Source organism: Sus scrofa, chromosome 17, assembly GCF_054392235.1.
Source record: "Sus scrofa isolate SSC_HxYL_T2T_F1_AM1 chromosome 17, Sscrofa_HxYL_maternal_Yorkshire_Landrace_v2.0, whole genome shotgun sequence".
Lineage (NCBI taxonomy): Eukaryota > Metazoa > Chordata > Mammalia > Artiodactyla > Suidae > Sus > Sus scrofa.
Window position 1 is genome coordinate 70,545,808 of NC_139399.1, and position 18,486 is coordinate 70,564,293.

At 54.9% G+C, this 18,486-nt stretch overlaps 2 protein-coding genes across 9 annotated transcripts in view; one reads left to right on the top strand and one right to left on the bottom strand.

Moving 5' to 3' along the window:
* Positions 1–1,461: 1,461 nt before the first annotated feature.
* Positions 1,462–5,976, bottom strand: SAMD10 (sterile alpha motif domain containing 10). 4 transcript variants are annotated; one of them, XM_021077668.2, is made up of 5 exons: positions 5,766–5,976; positions 3,758–3,939; positions 3,504–3,675; positions 2,962–3,102; positions 1,462–2,796 (listed from the first exon to the last, which is right to left on the bottom strand). In XM_021077668.2, the coding sequence occupies exons 1-5, from the start codon at positions 5,854–5,856 to the stop codon at positions 2,774–2,776; spliced, it is 609 nt and encodes a 202-aa protein (XP_020933327.1). In that variant the 5' UTR covers positions 5,857–5,976; the 3' UTR covers positions 1,462–2,773. The 4 variants fall into 4 exon arrangements, 2 of the variants coding, with proteins under 2 accessions (XP_020933327.1, XP_084859403.1); XM_085003277.1 differs by having other exon boundaries at positions 1,462–2,851; XR_014832011.1 differs by having other exon boundaries at positions 2,962–3,675.
* Positions 5,977–7,521: 1,545 nt separating this feature from the next.
* PRPF6 (pre-mRNA processing factor 6) overlaps positions 7,522–18,486 on the top strand; it is a 41,936-nt gene continuing 30,971 nt past the window's right edge. For 4 of the 5 annotated variants that reach the window (XR_014832003.1, XR_014832004.1, XM_021077613.2 and 1 more), the window contains exons 1-6: positions 7,522–7,703; positions 9,313–9,481; positions 11,183–11,301; positions 13,893–13,971; positions 17,864–18,040; positions 18,272–18,427. Coding sequence is in view for 3 of the 5 variants with exons in the window: in XM_021077613.2 (XP_020933272.1) it covers positions 7,633–7,703; positions 9,313–9,481; positions 11,183–11,301; positions 13,893–13,971; positions 17,864–18,040; positions 18,272–18,427 (771 nt within the window). In the remaining 2 variants the exon portion in view is untranslated. Of the gene's footprint in view, positions 9,227–9,312; positions 9,482–11,182; positions 11,302–13,892; positions 13,972–17,863; positions 18,041–18,271; positions 18,428–18,486 lie in introns of all 5 variants that reach the window. The other variant, XM_021077614.2, reaches the window with a different exon arrangement.

Consider the following 18,486-nt stretch of genomic DNA (forward strand, 5'->3'; position numbering starts at 1 on the left):
CAATGAGCCGAGCAGAGAAGGGGTGCTAGTAGGGAAACAGAGGCACGAGGTGCACCTCCTTCCCTGGGGCCCTTCCCACGTGCTCTGTCCACACCGGAGTAGCTCCTCCTACACCGCTCATGGGAAGATTTGGGGTCCTCCTCACCTCATGGGGAGGGATCGTTGCCTCTCACGGGGGCAGAGGCGGGGTGCCCTCTGCAGGGGGGTTAGTCTTTCCCTTGGAAGTCAGAGCCTGTGCCTGCCCTGGTGTCGAGACGCAGGATTTCAGGCAGGGGGCTGGTGTGTGCGCCTGAGGCGCACCCAGGTTCGCCAGCTTTCCTCGTGCAAGTCTGCATGTCTACGTGGAATGTGTCCACACCTGTTGGTAGGTGTGTGTCCCTCTGCTCATGTGTGTCAAGCAGTGTCCTGTTTGGCCATAGAGGTGTCAGGGCACGTCTCTGTCCTGTACTAGAAGAAAAAGATGCCTGTTGTATGTTCATGTCCAGGTGACTGCACAGAGGGTATGGCGGGGTGTTTGGTTCTTGGTGAATGTGTGTCCAGGCCACAGTGCGTCTGCATGTCAGGGCAGGGTGTGATGTCTGTGTTGTGTAGGGGGTACACTGGGCCTGGTGTCTTGCCCGTGTTAGGGGGTCATGCGATGCTGGGATTCTGTGTTGTGGGTCTGGACGCTGGGGTCACTGTGTCTCTGTGTGTTAGTGCCAGACTGTAGCTGCCAGTTTATGCCTCTGTGTTCGTATTTGTGTGTCTGCTTGCTATGGAGGTATGAGTGTCAGGGCGTGTGCTGTGACGTGTGTTTCTGATGGGGGGCTGAAAGGGGACCCAAAAGATAGCCACTTCCAATCCCCGGAACCTGTGAGTGGGACCTTATCTGGAATAAGGGTTTCACAGATGTAATAAAGTTAAAACATCTTGAGATGAAGCGGTCATCCAGGCGGCCCTAAGACCCGTGACAAGGGTCCTTGTAGGAGAGAGATTTGACACAAACAGAAAGTGACATGACCCCAGAATCCAGGATAAAGCGGTGCATCCAGGAGCCCAGGAGTCCCCAGGGTGGACACCGGAAGCTGAGAGAAGCCAGGAAGCGGTCTCCCGCCCCTGCGCCCTGGCTTGCTGCCCTGCTGGAGCGCAGAGTAGTGGCCTGGAGAATTGTGTGGGGCCTCCCAGTGGTGGTGATTTATTTCCACAGGCCCAGGAACCTAACACACCTGTGTCCCTGTGTCTGAGCACGCCCCGGGGCTGAGCTCATTTTGGTCTCTGCCCCGTTTCCCCCCTGCCCCCCCAGGTCTGGGGCAGGTAAATGCCTCCCCACCCCCCAGGATGAGACACTGCTGCCCTCTGGTGGCCTGGGCTAGAGGAGGCAGCCGGTCCTGGCACCCCACCCCCTTCCAGACCCAGGGCCCCTCCAAAGGCTCTGGCCAAGCCCACGTGCCTGCTTGGCCAGAGCCAGACACCACACTTAGGGCACTTGAGAACCAAGTTTATTTCTGGCCTTTTGTCAGAATATAAAAAAGTTAGCGCAAAACAAGGAAGACGAGACAGGAGCACAGCAGGGTTGAGGAGGCAAGACCAGGAGGGAAAGGGAGAGAGATGGAACGGCTCCTTGGAAAGGGTGACGTCATGATGGCATGAAGCGGCCAGGGATACTCAAGACAGCCAGGCAGGATGAGGGGCTTCCACAGGGGACACACGGGACAAGGGGCACCAGGCCAGTTCAAATTTCATATGGGACCTGCAACAACCAGCCTCCCTATCCTGAGGCCAGCTCAGGACATAGAGCAGGGGCTGGGGATTCAGCCTCTCGCCGCCGTCCCCGGTCTTTGTGATTTTCAGAGTCCCCTAGGGGAGTGCATGATGGGCAGAGGAGCAAGAGCACGGGGCTGCCGGCACCATCCTAGCTGTCCCTCTGCCGGGCAGCACCAGTCCCAAACCCAGGGCCCTCTGGCCCACCGAGTGGAAGGTGCAGCCATCGGGACAGTTCCGTGTGCGTCCGGGTTTTCCTCGGAAAGGGGCACTGGGAATGCCCGGCCATGGCCAAGCCGAGATGGGGCTCTCCATGACCCTGGGAGGTGAGAGACGTCCCTAAACTTGAGGTCAGGATGGGGCTGAACCTGGTGCTGAGTGCTGGGTGTGGGGTCCTCATTGTGCCAGTCAGGTCTTGGGCACGTGTCCCAGTGCCCGTGAACAGACGGGGGCGTGGTGAGGGTTTCAAAAATGAGTGAAAGCACTTGGCACGGTGCCCGGTGGGCCAATGCCAATGACCATTGTCTGGGCAGGGACATGCCACAGGGAGCCTGGCAGTTCACCCCACCTGTGTGGGCAGCCCTAGGGGTGCTGGGGGAGCGGGCAAACAGGGCTGGGGCAGACCTCTGGCCTGGGAGGGGGCAGGGTGTCTAGAAGACTCACGACTGCAGGTGATGGAGGGCGAACATCAACCTGGGCGAAGGGAATATAAATAAGCAGACTCCCTGGGAGCCTGGGGGGTGGAGGGCAAACCAATAGTGGCTCCAGGTGGCCGCCAGCAGCACCAGGGGGTGGGCCTGGGCTCAGGTCCTGGGAGGAAGGGCCACAGCAGTGCCCACCTGCCCGATCCCAGGCACAGCCTGGAGTGTATAACCAGAGGTGGCAAGCCTGGTCCCACCTGTCCATTGGGCTGGGCTCGGCCCCTGGGGCCTCTTGCAGGGTCCGAAAGGGGCTGTGCAGCCAGCCCTGCCTCGTCCTTGTCAGGGGCTCCGGTCACAGTGCTGAGGTCTGGGGTTCAAGCCTCAGGCAGCAGCTAGGACATGTTTCCGAAGGAAGCTGGGGGGGATGGGCACGAGGAGGATTGGGGGCCTCTGGCATCATCCACTCTGCCCTGAGGACAGGATGGCCCTTACTGGGGCCCCACGGCCTCCCTCCCGAGATCAACCCACCCACCCCTGGCCTTTCCAAGCCCCACGGGCACTCCTGGCTCTTCCCACTGACCTTGGCTGAGCAGCTGCAGGCTCCGCCCCTCCTCGCGCACCTGCAGGCGCAGCACCTGCTGCAGCACCTCCTGCCGCTGCGCCTCCTGCGCCAGCCCCATCCGTTGCAACTTCTCTGCATTCAGCCGCAGCAGCGCCCGGCCTGGGAGGGAGGGAGAGAGGGGTGAGCTGTGCTCGCCATCTGAGGGGCTTCAAAAGCAAAAGCAAAATCAGAGAGCGTGAAGGGGCAGGGACAGGGAGAGACAGACAGAAAGAGAGGGAGATAGAGAGGAAGCGAGGGTTTGGATGGGGAGAGACAGCCAGCTGCAGAGATTCTGAGAAACAGGGAGAAAGGGAGGGGGCAAAGGAAGGACAGGGACGGATGGACTGGGCAGAACAAAGCCAGATGAAAACAGACACAGACACTGGGAGAGACTCTGCAGAGAGACAGAGACCAGGAAGACGGGTTGACGTGGAGAGGAGGCAGAAGGGAGCAGGGAGGGGGCCTCCAGGGACCCCTGCACCCCTCCCTCCACCGCAGCCCCCGCAGTCCCCCCGCGGCACCGGTGATGGCGTGCTGGGAGAAGGCCTCCACGTAGACGAGGTAGTTGTGGGGACAGTGCTTCTTGAGCCACTTGCAGACGTCCTGCTGACTCCACAGGACCACAGGCCTCGTCAGGCCACCCAGGGAGGGACTGGTGTGGTAGAGGCCGTAGTGGTCAGAGTACAGCCGGCCCTGTGGGGAGAGGGGGGCGCCGGTAGAGTGAGGGGGTGAGGCGGGGGCGGGGCGGGGCGGGGCGGGTGGAGTGGGTTGGTACCTGAGGGGCCTCTGTGCCAGGCTGCTGTAGGAGCTTGACTGGCCGGCCACCGGCTGCCCTCTGGCTACGGGAATCGTGCCACGTGAGGCTGGTGCCTGGTGTCCGGGGCAGGTGGCAGGGGATGCTCTCGGCTGACACCGTGTGCTCCAGGAGGGTCCGGCAGAAGCTGAAGTGGGCTGTAGCTGCAGAGCAGGGCTGCCTGGTCAAGGTGGTCCGGGCAGGGCCTGAGGCGCCTTTCCCTGTGAGCCAGCTTCCCGCCAGCCCATCTTGCCGTCACTGGGGTGGGGGGGGGGCACACTTGCCCAAGCCCGCAGAGAGCTCCAGTGGGTAAGAGCTGACTCGAGGACTCCAACCCAGAACTGCAGAACTGCACACACCTTCCCCTGGGTAATTAGAGTGATGTGCCTGCCGGGGAGCCCAGCACTCAGCAGCCGAGGCTATCCCGAGGTGGCCCTGGCCTCCTCCTTGCCTTGGGCTGGCTGGCACAGCCTCATCCAACCAGGGCACACATGGACTTGCCTGTGAGGAAACCCCAGCCCCAGCCCCCGGGAGATCCGCTCTTGGCAGCGAAGGCACCTGGTTTCTGTCGCCATACCTAGCGTTTGAGGCCTGGCCGCTGTCACAGCCAGCGAGGTGACTCGCGGACAAGAAGCCTGAACCCTGGCAAGCTGACAAGGTTCTTGCTCCCTCCCCTCCCACAGGCCCCTGGTAGCCAGGCAGCTCCTGTGTGTGGCAGGGTCGCAAGGGCACGGGCTGCTCAGCACAAGCATGCCAGCTGCAGCCGTGGGCTCAGGGGCTCAGGGGCCGATTTGTGCTTTCCCTTCCTACCCTAGCTTCACCCCACTCATCACGTTTCAGTTTTGCCATCATTTCTGTGCTGGTGCTGACATGAGTCAGCGGAGGGCAGACCCTTGGATGGGGCCCTCCCTTGGCATGGCTCCAGGTAAATGGGAGGTGCCCAGAAACACGGTGGATGAATGAATGGATGGATCAAGATTCTCTGTGACGTCCACACATCAAGAGGGCCCTGGGGAGAGACAGGAAGCAGGACCCAACCTTGCCCCCAAGTTATAGCGGCGCCAGCCCCTGACTCAGCAGGCAGAATCAGGTTCCCAGGCCAGGGCCTTGGACCCACCCCCCGCAGCCGTAGGGAGACCTTCCCTGCTGTGGACACAACCTCTCACCCCTAGGGAGGGGAGGGTTTGGTGATGTGCCCAGGAGGTCTCATTAATGCGGGGAAACCCACGTCTTACTATTTCCCCCCACCCCCCACCCCCACTACCCCCCTTCCTCCCCATTCTTGCAACTTTCTGGTATCAGTGGCCACAGGCGACTCTAAATTTGAGGCCTGGGGTCAGAGAGAGGGTGTGGCCGCTGGAGGTGCCTTGCAGTAACTACTGTGGGGGAAGAAGACTGGCACCTCCCAGGGAACAGGGGCCTGCAGGGGTCCCAGGGCTTTGGGTCGCTGGGCCTCGCAGCGCAGGCCGGCCAGGGGCGGTAGGACTAGTGGGAGGCCTCTGCCACCTGTCCCGGGCCAGTTTGGCCCCGCCCATTTCCTGTCCGCGCCGGGGGGAGGGCTCTTCGTCCGTCCATCGGTGCGTCCCGCCTTCTAGCCCCAATGTCAGATTTCCAGTAGGAAAATGGGGAGGGGGCGCCTGAGTCCCGCTGTGGTCTCGGCCACCCCTCGGCCCCACTGCTGGGGCTGGGGAAGGTTTTCTCCGCGCAAAGGAGAAGGTGATCAAAGGGGTGCTACTCGCCTGGGGACAGGAGCCCGAGCGGGTCACCTCTCCCAAACCAAGGCGCGCTGATTCCCAAGGCCTGACTGCCCGCCCCCACCCCACCCCCGCCCCGGCACAGGACAAAGACACCCGAGACCCTGTTCGACCAGGGCGCGCCCCCCACTCCGAGTGCGGCTGCCATTCGGAGTCCGCCAGGACCCGCCCCTGTCCCTCTCGGTCCTCGAGCCCCCAGACCCCGATACTCCCGCGCCCCGGTCCAGCCCGCTCACCGTCCACATCCCGGCGCTCCCCGAAGCCGGCGCGCACAGCCCCGGAGCGGCCTCGCGGGGGGCTCAGCTTGGTCCTCAGCTCCGTGAACATGGGGCCCGCGGGTCCCCCGCCTGTGCACACGCCCCTCGCCGGGCGCAGGGCGGCCCGTGTGGCCGGCGGGGAACGCGCGCCGCCGCCCCGCCCCAACCGGCCCCGCGCCCGAGCCGGTCCCCGCGCCCGGCGAGTCTGCGCGGCGAGGCACCTGCCGCTGAGCCCTGAGAGCCGGGCGCGCTCCGGGAACTCGGAGGTGTGTCGGCGGCGCGCGGATCTGCGTATGCGAACGGTGCCTGCCAGGGCACGGGCCGGCAGTGCGCACCTGGGCGTGCAAGGACAAGGGACTCTGTGCACCGGCAGGAGATCCAGAGGTCTGCAGGAGCATCTGAGTCAGGGACATAAGAGTGCGTGTGTGGAGGGGAGAGGGTAGTGTACCTGCTCCGGGGAGCTTCTGTCCACTGGGGGCCAGGTCAAGGGCCAGACCTAACCCATTCTCCTATGTCAGTTTACTTATTCCTTTATTCACGTCATCTCCAGACCTCTCCAGTGGTCTCCCTGTCCAACGGGCACTCGTTTCCCCAGAGAAGTCAGTTCGACCCTTTCTTATTCCCCACAACACCGCAAACTTCTGGAGGACAGCAGGGTCTCTCCCCTCCCCTCTGGAGACCCAGAATCTGACTCAGCGTCCAGGGCGTGGTGCTGAAAGGGATTCGGCTGGGGGCAAGGAGGAGGGAGAAACTCTGAGAAGGCTGCAGCAGGCAGGAGAGCTATGTTTGCTCCAGGACCCCAGTGAGAAAGGTTAGGGTGGGCTGGGGGCTGCCTGGTCCAGCAGAAGGCTAAACATGTGGCCAGCTTTTTGCTTGCTTTGCCTAGAGCCTGAGGGCTCTCCCCAGGTGAATGTGGGGGCCAGAGGATGTCCCACAGCCACCTCAGCAAACGTGCACATGGACACACAGACATGTATGCCAAGGACGGTCATGCATATTCACCTAAAATATGAGCACAGGTGGCTTGACTTGCACCTGTGCCCACGGACACACGGAATTCACCCACATGCTGTGACCACTCATGCCCGCATACTAACTTGTCCTGGTGCATTTATTTATGCTCATCAATTAGCTCCCTAGGATCTGGGCTCCCACCCTCACCAGAAGCACCTGAATGTTCAGGGTATGGTGGGGGTGGGGGCCTGTACAGGTACCGGCGCTGCCGGATCGGGTCCAGAAATCTGAGCGCGGAGAGCCAGGGAAGCAGTCTGCACCCGGGGACACGCGATCACAACACATACACTCCGCATAAGCTCTACACAACTGGCTGGGTGTGCAGCCCCCGGAGCTGTGTTAGGCCCTGCCCCGGGGCCAGGGCGACTGGGCGGGGGGCAGGGAGGGCGGATCCGGGAGGCGGGGGACCCATAGGTCCTGCCCATACAGGCAGGTATCGGAAATGCATCGAGTACACGCAGTTAGCAGGGCCGCCCCGGCTCAAGGTTTGAGGTTCCCCCGTGTGCAGACTGCTAATCGAGGGCTAATCGAGGGTGACACCGCCCGCCCGCCCGCAGCTACACGAGCAGGCGCCCCCCGCGCATGCGCCTATCGCGTCTCGGTCTCGGAGTCAAGGAGCCGCCGGAAGCGGGCGGAAGTCGCCTTTAGGGAACTTCCGGTCGGGGCCGCCGAGGTGGGCGGGGATCTGTCGGTTCGCGCGCTCTGCTTCCGGGGCGCGGGTGACGCGGGCGCGCGAGCTCTTCCTGCGGCGGCGCTTCGGTCGTCTGTCGTCTTTGGCCTCCGGCCGCAGCCTCCGTCCTTTCCCTTCCCGGCCGTCGGCGTCACAGCCGCGATGAACAAGAAGAAGAAGCCGTTCTTGGGCATGCCCGCTCCGCTCGGCTACGTGCCCGGGCTGGGCCGGGGGTGAGGCCTGGGGCGGGCCGCGCGCTGGGGTGGAGCCCCGGGCGGGACCGTGGTCGCGTCGCGACTGCCCACACGTCTCAGTGAGGCGGCGGGTCGGGGCGGGGAGGACGAGAGCAGCGGTGGCGCAGGGTTGGCCAGGTCTTTGTGGGAAGAACGGCGTCCTGGGTTCGGACAGACCCGAGCGAGGCTGCCTCCCCAGGAGACGGGACACCGGGGCGCTCTGAGCCCGGTGTTTGTGCTGAGAGGCGGGTGGTAACGCCGTCTTGCGAGTGTGCAGTGCTTGTAGTTGAGCACCGTGGCTACTACCCCCCAGGCCAGGCATCGCCCCCCCCCAACCCCTGCCTTGAACGGGACTGATTCCCCCACCGTCCGGCCGGGGTCCTCTGTGTGCTCGCTCAGGGTTGCTCGTTCTTCCGCTGCGGTGTCGGTGGTCACAGTACTGCCTGTTCAGAGTCAGCTCTCCGCGGGCAGGGGTGGCATCTGTGAGGCTTGTGACTGGGTCCCCTAGATCAGATGACGGCCGTTTATTGCTGAGGAATTGAGCAGTTATTATCTTCTTTTGTGGTTTGATGACTGTCTTCAGTGTTGTTTTTGGGTTGCTTTTTCTTATTTCTGTGTGTATCTCTTGTAGATTTTTGGTTTGCAGTTACCGTGAAGTTTTGATATAGGAGTCTTTGTATACACAGGGTTGTTGTAAGCTGTTGGTCTCTTCATTGCCAGTGCATCCCCAGCATCCTGCCTTTGTACCCTCCTCTGCTCCCGATTTCTGGGTTTGGTGGCCTGTTTGTGTGTGGCTGACCTTCTCCCTTTCTCACGTGTTTGTCTTTGCCGGTGAGCCCCGTCACTCGTCATAGTTTTGTTTCTGGTTATGGTCTCCTTCTACCTAGAGAGGTTCCTTTAGTATTCGTTGTAAAGCTGGTTTAGTGGTGCTGAATTCTCTTAGCTTTTGCTTGCCTGTAAAGCTTTCGTTTCCTCCTTCAAATCTGAATGAGAGCCTTGCTGCGTAGAGGCTGCGGTCGGAGCTGTGTTGAAGCTAGGGAAGCTCCATGCAGGGGGGTAGCTTGCTTCCTAACGAGATGGGATGGGAGTCATGGTCTCAGGAGCATGGGTTCTGGGGGGAGACCCTGTAGAGCTTGGAGGCGGGTGGGAGGGAGAGGGAGGCCGAGCCAATGCCATGGTGCCTGGGACGGCACTGCCACCACCCGCTGAAACAGCCCAGAGCTGCCGCTGCAGGGCCGGTGCGGAAGGGGAGCTCTGCCTGGGCCGAGCTGCGTTGGAAGGCCCGGGTGGAGTGGGAGAGGGAGATGCCTAGCAGGTGTTGGGAATGGGAGGCTGGTGCCCTGGCGAAGCCCTCTCCCGGAGAACGGGGGTGGCAGGAGAGAGCCTTGGTAGCCTCCTCAGCTTCCTGTCCTGAAGCGGACGGACGGCGACGTTGGAGAGCACGGCTGTGTGGGGTTCCCTGCACACACGGCACTGTGGGGAGTTCACGGGATCTTTGGAGGTTTCCCAGAGCAGTTGGAAAAGTAGGTGTCATCAGGTGACGCCTGTGGAGGGAAAAGCACAGAAACAAGGCCACTCAGATAAGTGGGCGTCTTGGGGTCTCCTGCAGTGCCACTGGCTTCACCACCCGGTCAGACATTGGGCCTGCCCGGGATGCCAATGATCCCGTGGATGACCGCCACGCGCCCCCGGGCAAGAGGACCGTCGGGGACCAGATGAAGAAGAGCCAGGCCGCAGATGACGACGATGAGGATCTGAATGACACCAACTATGATGAGGTGACTGGGGCTCCCTGGCCAGTGTCCAGAAGGGCCGCCCAGCTTCAGCAGTGTGCTCTTGGCATCTGTGATGAGTGGCTTGGGGTGGCGGGTGCTCTTATGTCAGCTACTCGTGGGATAGTGCCAGCAGTGAGGGGCATGTGAAAAATGCAAACAACTGTGCACTTGATGCCTTTGCAAGTGTTAGAGTTGTTACACTGGCGTGTTGTCTTGGCTGGTCTCTTTTCTTTTTTTTTTTTTTGTCTCTTCTGTCCTTTTTAGGGCCACACCCACGGCATATGGAGGTTCCCAGGCTAGGCTTCGAATTGGAGCTGTAGCCGCCGGCCTACACCACAGCCACAGCAATGCCAGGTCCGAGCCGAGTCTGTGACCTATACCACAGCCCGCAGCAACGCCAGATCCTTAACCCACTGAGCAAGGCCAGGGATCGAACCCGCAACCTCATGGTTCCTAGTCAGATTCGTTTCCGCTGCGCCACGATGGGAACTCCTCTTTTTTTTTTTTTTAATGGCCCACTGCATATGGAAGTTTCTGGGCCAGAGATTGAATCCGAGCCGGCTGCAGCTCTTTTAACTCACTGTGTGGGGCAGGGGATCAAACATGCACTTGTTCAAAACCCGAGCAGCTGCAGTGAGAGGATTCTTAACTCACTGTGCCACAGTGGGGACTCCTTGGCTGATCTTTAATGATGAAAATTTTAAGTGGAATTGGTGGTAATCCTTGCTTTCTTTGGCTTTAGTGCTCATTCTCTTGGTTAATTGATGTTTGGTCAATGGAAGTTTTCTACAGATGTGTTGTAACAGATGGCATTTTTCTTTAGAGGGAAAGATTTTTAAAATTCAGTTCTGGGAGTTCCTGCTGTGATGCGACAGGATAGGTGGCATTTTAGGAGAGCTGGGACACAGCTCTGGGATCCAGCTGTGGCTTGGATCTGATCCCTGGCCTGGAAGCTCCATATGCTGTTGTGTGGCCAAAAAAGAAAAAAGAAGTTCAATTCTGAAAAAAAAAATTTTTTTTTTGGTCTTTTGGGCCGCACCTGCGGCATAGGGAGGTTCCCAGGCTAAGGGTGGAATCAGAGCTGAAGCTGCCGGCCTACACCACAGCCACAGCAACGCCAGATCCGAGCCACGTCTGCGACCTACACCATGGCCCATGGCAACACTGGATCCTTAACCCACTGATCGAGGGCAGAGGTCAAACCTGTGTCCTCATGGATGCCAGTCAGATTCATTTCCACTGTAGTCACGACAGGAACTCAGAAATAATTTTAAACTTGCAGAGAACTTTAAAAATTAAATGGAGGATTTCTGCCTACTCTTCACAAGCCTCTTCTCACAACCCTAGTGCTGTTGCTGAAATCAGGAAGTGAATGTTGACTCGGCACTCTTAACTAACCTGTAGCTCTTACTTGAATCCCACGGGTTTTCTGCCTCTGTCCTCCTCCTGGCCCAGGACCCAGGCCAGGGCCCACACTGCGTTTAGCTGTGTCCTTCGCCTCCTCTGATTGGTGCAGATGTTCTTCTTTCATGCCCTTGACCCTTTTGAAGACTGCTCAGCAGCTCTTTGGTTACCTCCAGCTGGGGTTCAACTGGTTGACAAAACCTGTTCAGCAGACTTTTCGCAGCTGGCTGTGCTGTTTCTGCTGGTGGGGGTTGTGTTGGAGGGAAGACTGATGGTCTAAGTTATGCTGTTTGGCCCCAGTTTAATGGCTACGCTGGGAGTCTCTTCTCCAGCGGGCCCTACGAGAAAGACGACGAGGAAGCAGATGCCATCTACGCAGCCCTGGACAAGAGGATGGATGAAAGAAGGAAGGAGAGGAGGTAAGACAAGCGATTGCTCTCCGTACTGTTAGCCAGCTTCTTAGAACAATTGTGTTCTGGGAGTTCTCGTACGGGGCAGCTGGCTCAGGATCTAGCACTGTCACAGCAGCAGCTCCAGTTGGATCCCTGGCCTTGGAACTTTCACATGCTGTTGGCGAAGCCTCCCCCCGCCCCCCACAAAGAAAGTTCTGTTTTGGTTTATTTCTTTTTTTTTTGTCTTTTTGCCTTTTCTAGGGCTGCACTGCGGCACATGGAGGTTCCCAGGCTAGGGGTCTAATTGGAGCTGTAGCTGCCGGCCTACACCACAGCCACAGCAACATCACATCCGAGCCGCATCTGTGACCTGCACCACAGCTCCCGGCAACACCAGATCCTTAACCCACTGAGTGAGGCCAAGGGATTGAACCTGAGTACTCGTGGATTCCAGTCAGATTCATTTTCTGCCGAGCCATGGTGGGAACTCCAGGGGGAGTTTTTCAAAAGCATGTTATTGAGTTGATGTGTAGGAACTTGTGTGTGTGTGTGTGTGTGTGTGTGTGTGTGTGTGTGATAGTTAAGTGTGGTTTTGCATATTAAAGATGATTTGATTCCAATTTTCTGGAATTCGTTCATTTAGAAAACTTGAAAAAAAAAAGGAAAAAACCCCAAAACCTGAGTGAGAAGTTCCTTGGTGGCCTGGTGGTTAAGGATCTGGCATTGCCAACTGTTGTGGCACAGGTTTGATCCCTGGCCTGGGAACTAGCGCATCCCGTGGCCAAAAAACAAACCGGAATCCTGAATGACATGGATACTTGTAGAGAATTGCTGTATTAACTGGTTTTAAGAAAGTGGTTGGCTTATGGAGTTCCCATCATGGTGCAGTGGAAATGAATCCGACTGGGAACCATGAGGTTGCGGGTTCAATCTCTGGCCTCGCTCAGTGGGTTAAGGATCTGGCGTTGCTGCGGGCTCTGGCATAGGCCGGCAGCTACAGCTCTGATTAGACCCCTAGCCTGGGAACCTCCATATGCCATGGGTGTGGCCCTAGAAAGACAAAAGACTTAAGGAAAAACAAACAAAAATAAAACAAAACCAAAAAAACCCCAACGAAAGTGGTTGGCTTCTGAAAACTGGTCACAACGCAAACACAGATACACAGGAAGAGTAGTGTGGCACACATGCCCCTGCTGCCACGTAGTCTCTACACTGTTTACAGTTCGCACGTCTGCCTCATCTGCACCTGCACGTGGTCTTTGTGGGGCCCCAGCACTGAGCAGTATGTCTTGTTACCTGGTAGCCAGTCCGCATCCACTTTTCCCTGCTTATCCCAACAGCATCATAGAGCAGCTTTTTTTTTCTTTTTTGTCTTTTTTGGGCCGTACCCGTGGCATATGGAAGTTTCCAGGCTAAGGGTTGAATCGGAGCTGTAGCTGCCGGCCTACACCACAGCCACAGCAATGTCAGATACTTAACCCACTGAGCGAGGACAGGGATCGAACCCATGTCCTCATGGGTACTAGTTGGGTTCGTTACCGCTGAGCCACGACGGGAACTTCCGAGCTTTCTTTTCTAAGCCAGGACACAACCAGAACCCCTCATGGGCATGTCTCTTAGCCACCCCCCCCAACTGCACCCCATCCCCCAGAATGGCTGCCTGTCTCCTCAGGGTGCCTTTGTACTGTCATGCTTTTAGCATTGCTTGGTGGAATGGAAATTGGATCCTGAGGCTTGATTTTTTAAAAAATATTTATTTATTTAATTAACTTTTTTTTATGGCCTCGTTCTCGGCATATGGATGTTCCCAGGCCAGGAATCAAACCTGTGCCACAGTAGTGTCATTGTTGGATCCTTAACCCACTGGGCCACAAGAGAACTCCCAGAGGCTTGATTAAAATCAGATGGAATGTCTTTTGCCAGAAAACCCGACAGGTGCGTCTGTGTGTCTCGCCCCATCAGGAGCCGTGATGACAGGCCACCTCTAGCCCGTGGAGGGGTTTGTCCTTTCCAGGCGCATCATTTGTCGCCACACAGTCGGAGTCCTGTCTGAGCTCAGTGCTGGAACCCTGGCTCCGGGGCGGACATCCACACTAGTTTACTTAGTCACCATTTCCCATGGCTCTTTGTATCCACATGTGACCTGGCCCCAAGTCACAGACCTGTCGGTTGTGGCAGTCGGAGCAGCCAGGCTTCTTGTTCGTTAGAAGGGAGCTCTCCTTTGAAGAGCGCAAGGTAAATTGAGTAGAGAGTTGGATGGGCAACTAGGACAGTGCTTCAGATTTGCTTCTGAGTTGAGTCTTCATAGGATGGCCCTGCCTTTGGAATTTTGTATAATTTTAAAGCAGTAAATATGCTTGTATTCAAATGCAAGTATTTATTGGAATAAGACAAAATTTGCTTTTATTTTAGTGATTTCTGCATGTTTTCACCTGGTAGGGAATTGAGTTAATTTGCTAATGTGTCCGCTGTTGCCTTAAAATAGATTTGATTTAGGTCCTGAGTGTGTGGAACTATTCCGTTTTTTGGTGGTTTGATCAAGAAGTATAATAAAAGGCCTTTGTTTCAGAACGGACATGCAGTATTTCTAATGTGTGCACACACGTTTTATTTCCTAGGGAGCAAAGGGAGAAAGAAGAAATTGAGAAATACCGTATGGAGCGTCCCAAAATCCAGCAGCAGTTCTCAGATCTCAAAGTGAGCAGACGGGTGGCATGATATTCCTGATGCCCTTCCCGAGAACCGAGGCTCAGGCGGAGCTGATGAGATTTTGCTGCCTCTGCCCTTTGTTTAATTCAGTGGGTGGAAGAAGGCCCCTGCTCCAGCGTGTTTAATGTGTGTGTGTCTGTGTATGTAACAAGCCTCCGCTCTCCTCACTACAAAAGGTGGAACAAAGGGCTGAGTTTATTTGTAACTTTATTTTATTTTAGTTTTTTGGGGTTTTTTTTTGTGTGTGTAACTTTATTTTTTATTTTATTTTTTGGGTTTTTTTTTTTGCCATTTCTTGGGCTGCTCTCGCGGCATATGGAGGTTCCCAGGCTAGGGGTCGAATCGGAGCTGTAGCCTGCCGGCCTACGCCAGGGCCACAGCAGCGCAGGATCCGAGCTGTGTCTGCAACCTACACCACAGCTCACAGCAACGCCGAATCGTTAACCCACTGAGCAAGGGCAGGGACCGAACCCACAACCTCATGGTTCCTAGTCAGATTCGTTAACCACTGCGCCACGACGGGAACTCCTGTCTTTCTGACTTACTTCACTCAGTATGAGAGTCTCTAGTTCCATCCAAGTTGCTGCAACTGGCATTATTTTGTTCTTTTTTATGTCTGAGTCATATTCCATTGTGTATATATCCACGACATCTTCCTAATCCAATCGTCTGTTGATGGACGTTTGGGTTGTTTCCATGTCTTGGCTATTGTGAATTGTGCTGCAGTCAACATACAGGTGCATGCGTCTTTTTTAAGGAAAGTTTTTTTTCCAGATATAGGCCCAAGAGTGGGACTGCTGGGTCATATGGTAGTTCTATGTATAGATTTCTAAGGTATCTCCATAGTGGTTGTACCAGCTTACATTCCCACCAACAGTGCAGGAGGGTTCCCTTTTCTCTAGACCCTCTCCAGTGTTTATTATTTGTGGACTTATTAATCATGGCCATTCTGACTGGTGTGAGGTGGTACCTCATGGCAGTTTTGATTTGCATTTCTCTAATAATCAGTGATGTTGAGCATTTTTTCCTGTTCTTGTTGGCCTTCTGTACATCTTGCTTGGAGAAATGTCTCTTCAGGTCTTTTGCCCATTTTTCCATTGGGTGGTTGGCTTTTTTGCTGTTGAGTTGTGTAAGTTGCTTGTATATTCTAGAGATTAAGCCCTTGTCCGTTGCATCCTTTGAAGCTATTTTCTCCCATTTCGTAAGTTGTCTTTTTGTTTTCTTTTTGGTTGCCTTTGCTGTGCAAAAGCTTGTCAGTTTGATTAGGTCCCATCGGTTTATTTTGGCTTTTATTTCTGTTGCTTTGGGAGACTGACCTGAGCAAACATTCATAATAAGGTTGATGTCAGAGAGTGTTTTGCCTGTGTTCTCTTCCAGGAGTTTGAAGGTGTCTTGTCTTATATTTAAGTCTTTAAGCCATTTTGACTTTGTTTTCGTGCGTGGTGTGAGGGTGTGTTCTAGTTTCATTGATTTGCATGCAGCTGTTCAGATTTCCCAGCAATTCTTGCTGAAAAGACTGTCTTTTCCCCATTTTATGTTTTTGCCTCCTTTGTCCAAGATTAATTGACCGTAGGTGTCTGGGTTTCTTTCTGGGTTCTCTGTTCTGTTCCATTGGTCTGCATGTCTGTTTTGGTACCAGTACCACACTGTCTTGATGACTGTGGCTTTGTAATGTCGCCTAAAGTCTGGGAGAGTGATGCCTCCTGCTTGGTTTTTGTTCCTCGGGATTGCTTTGGCAATTCTGGGTCTTTTGTGCTTCCATATAAATTTTTGGATTGTTTGTTCTAGTTCTGTGAAAAATGTCATGGGTAATTTGATAGGGATTGCATTAAATCTGTAGATTGCTTTGGGTAGTATGGCCATTTTTACGATATTAATTTTTCCAACCCAGAAGCATGGAGTATCTTTCCCTTTCTTTACATCTTCTTTACTTTTCTTGATTAATGTTTTATAGTTCTCAGCATATAAGTCCTTTACCTCCCTGGTCAGGTGTATTCCCAGGCATTTGATTTTTTGGGGTGCAATTTTAAAAGGTATTGCATTTTTTTATTCCTTTTCTAATATTTCATTGTTAGTGTACAGAAATGTGACTGATTTCTGAATGTTAATCTTACATCCTACTACTTTGCTGAATCTGTTGATCAGTTCAGGTAGTTTTTGGGTTGAGTCCTTAGGGTTTTCTACATATAGTATCATGTCATCTGCGTACAGTGACAGTTTTACCTCTTCTCTTCCTATTTGGTTGCCTTTTATTTCTTTTGTTTGTCTGATTGCTGTGGCCAGGACTTCCAGGACTATGTTGAATAGCAGTGGTGACAGAGGACATCCTTGTCTTGTTCCAGATTTTAGTGGAAAGACTTTCAGCTTGTCTCCATTGAATGTTATATTTGCTGTGGGTTTGTCATAAATGGCTTTGATTGTGTTAAGGTGTGTTCCCTCTATACCCACTTTGGTGAAAGTTTTTATCATGAAGGGATGTTGGGCCCGTTGTGTGCTTTTTCTGCATCTAGTGAGATGATCATGTGGTTTTTGACTTTTCTTTTGTTAATGTGGTGGATGACGTTGATTGATTGGCATATGTTGAACCATCCTTATGAACCTGGGATGAATGCCACCTGGTTGTGGTGTATGAGCTTTTTGGTATGTTGTTGGATTTGGTTGGCTACAATTTTGCTGAGAATTTTTGCGTCTATATTCATCAAAGATAATGGCCGATCGTTTTCTTTTTTGGTGGCATCTTTGGTTTTAGAATTAGGGTGATGGTGGCATCATAGAATGTCTTCGGGAGTGTGCCTTCTTCTTCAACATTTTGGAATAGTTTAGGGAGGGTGGGGATAGGTTCCTCTTTGTAGGTTTGGTAGAATTCACCTGTGAAGCCATCTGGTCCTGGACTTTTATTTGTAATGAGTGTTTTTATGACATAATCAATTTCATTTCTAGGGGTCAGTCTGTTTAGTTGATCTATTTCTTCTTGACTCAGTTTTGCCAGGCTGTAGGTCTCTAGAAAGTCGTCCATTTCTTCTAGGTTGTCAAATTTGTTGGCTTACAGTTGTTTATAGTATTCTCTCATGGTTTTCTGTATTTCCGTAGTATCCGTTGTGACTTCTCAGGTTTTCTTTTCTTTTTTTTTCGCCGCACTTGCAGCATGTGGAAGTTCCCAGGGCAGGGATCGAATCCGAGCTGCAGTGCTGGATACTTAACCCACTGCACCGGGCTGGGGATTGAACATGTGCTGCTGCGGAGATGACGCTGGATGGTGACCCACTCCTAATGGAGCCGCAGCCGAAACTCCAGACATCAGTTTTTTAAAATTATGTCCTTTGAGTTTTGACAGAACAATTTGTGCCTGAGTGAAGTAGAGCAACTCCAACAAATTGACTTTTCTAAGTGAAGTAGATGGCGCTTTCTGTGTGGGATGGATGGCGCTTTCTTTTTTTTTTTTTTTTTTTCCCCGTCTTTTTGCCTTTTCTAGGGCCGCTCTCGCGGCATATGGAGGTTCCCAGGCTAGGGGTCCAATCGGAGCTGTAGCCACCGGCCTACGCCAGAGCCACAGCAACGCGGGATCCGAGCCACGTCTGCGACCTACACCACAGCTCACGGCAACGCCGGATCCCTAACCCACTGAGCAAGGCCAGGGACTGAACCCGCAACCCCATGGTTCCTAGTTGGATTCGTCAACCACTGCGCCACGGTGGGAACTCCGGGTGGCGCTTTCTTTGTGGGGAGGATGAGGCTTTCTCTGTGGGAGTAGATGGTCGTTTCTGTGTCGGGGTCCTTTCTTAAGGCAAAATGGTTTGGGGGTGGTGTAAGGGAGAACACAGGTTTTCTCGTGGGTGTGAACTTCTGCCAGAGTGAATGTTTCTGGGGCGGGTATTTCTAGAGGAAGTTGGCAGAAGTCACAGAAGAAGAGTGGCTGAGCATCCCTGAGGTTGGCGATGCCAGGAACAAACGCCAGCGGAACCCGCGCTATGAGAAGCTGACCCCTGTTCCGGACAGTTTCTTTGCCAAACACTTGCAGACTGGAGAGAACCACACTTCAGTGGATCCCCGACAAACTGTGAGGCTCCACAGAGGAGGCAAATGGGGCTCCTTTGGCCTGTCGGGTGGGTTGGCAGGGAGCCCAGGGAGGCGCCGGGGTGGGGCGCGTGCTCCTGCAGCGCAGCAGCTGTGCCGCGGCTGCGTCTGGCTGCCCAGCGGCTTGCGTGCCAGGCCTCCATGGAAAGATTTCAGGGAGATGCGCATCTTCGCCTGAGTACACAAGCCGGCCTTTTGTCCTGTCTCCCTCCAGCAATTTGGAGGTCTGAACACCCCCTACCCAGGCGGACTGAACACCCCCTACCCAGGCGGGATGACCCCTGGTTTGATGACACCTGGCACAGGTGAGCTGGACATGAGGAAGATCGGCCAAGCCAGGAACACTCTGATGGACATGCGGCTGAGCCAGGTGAGAGTTTGTGTCATGTGCTGTTTTTCTGCAGGTTGTACTAACAGTTTTGGGGGTTT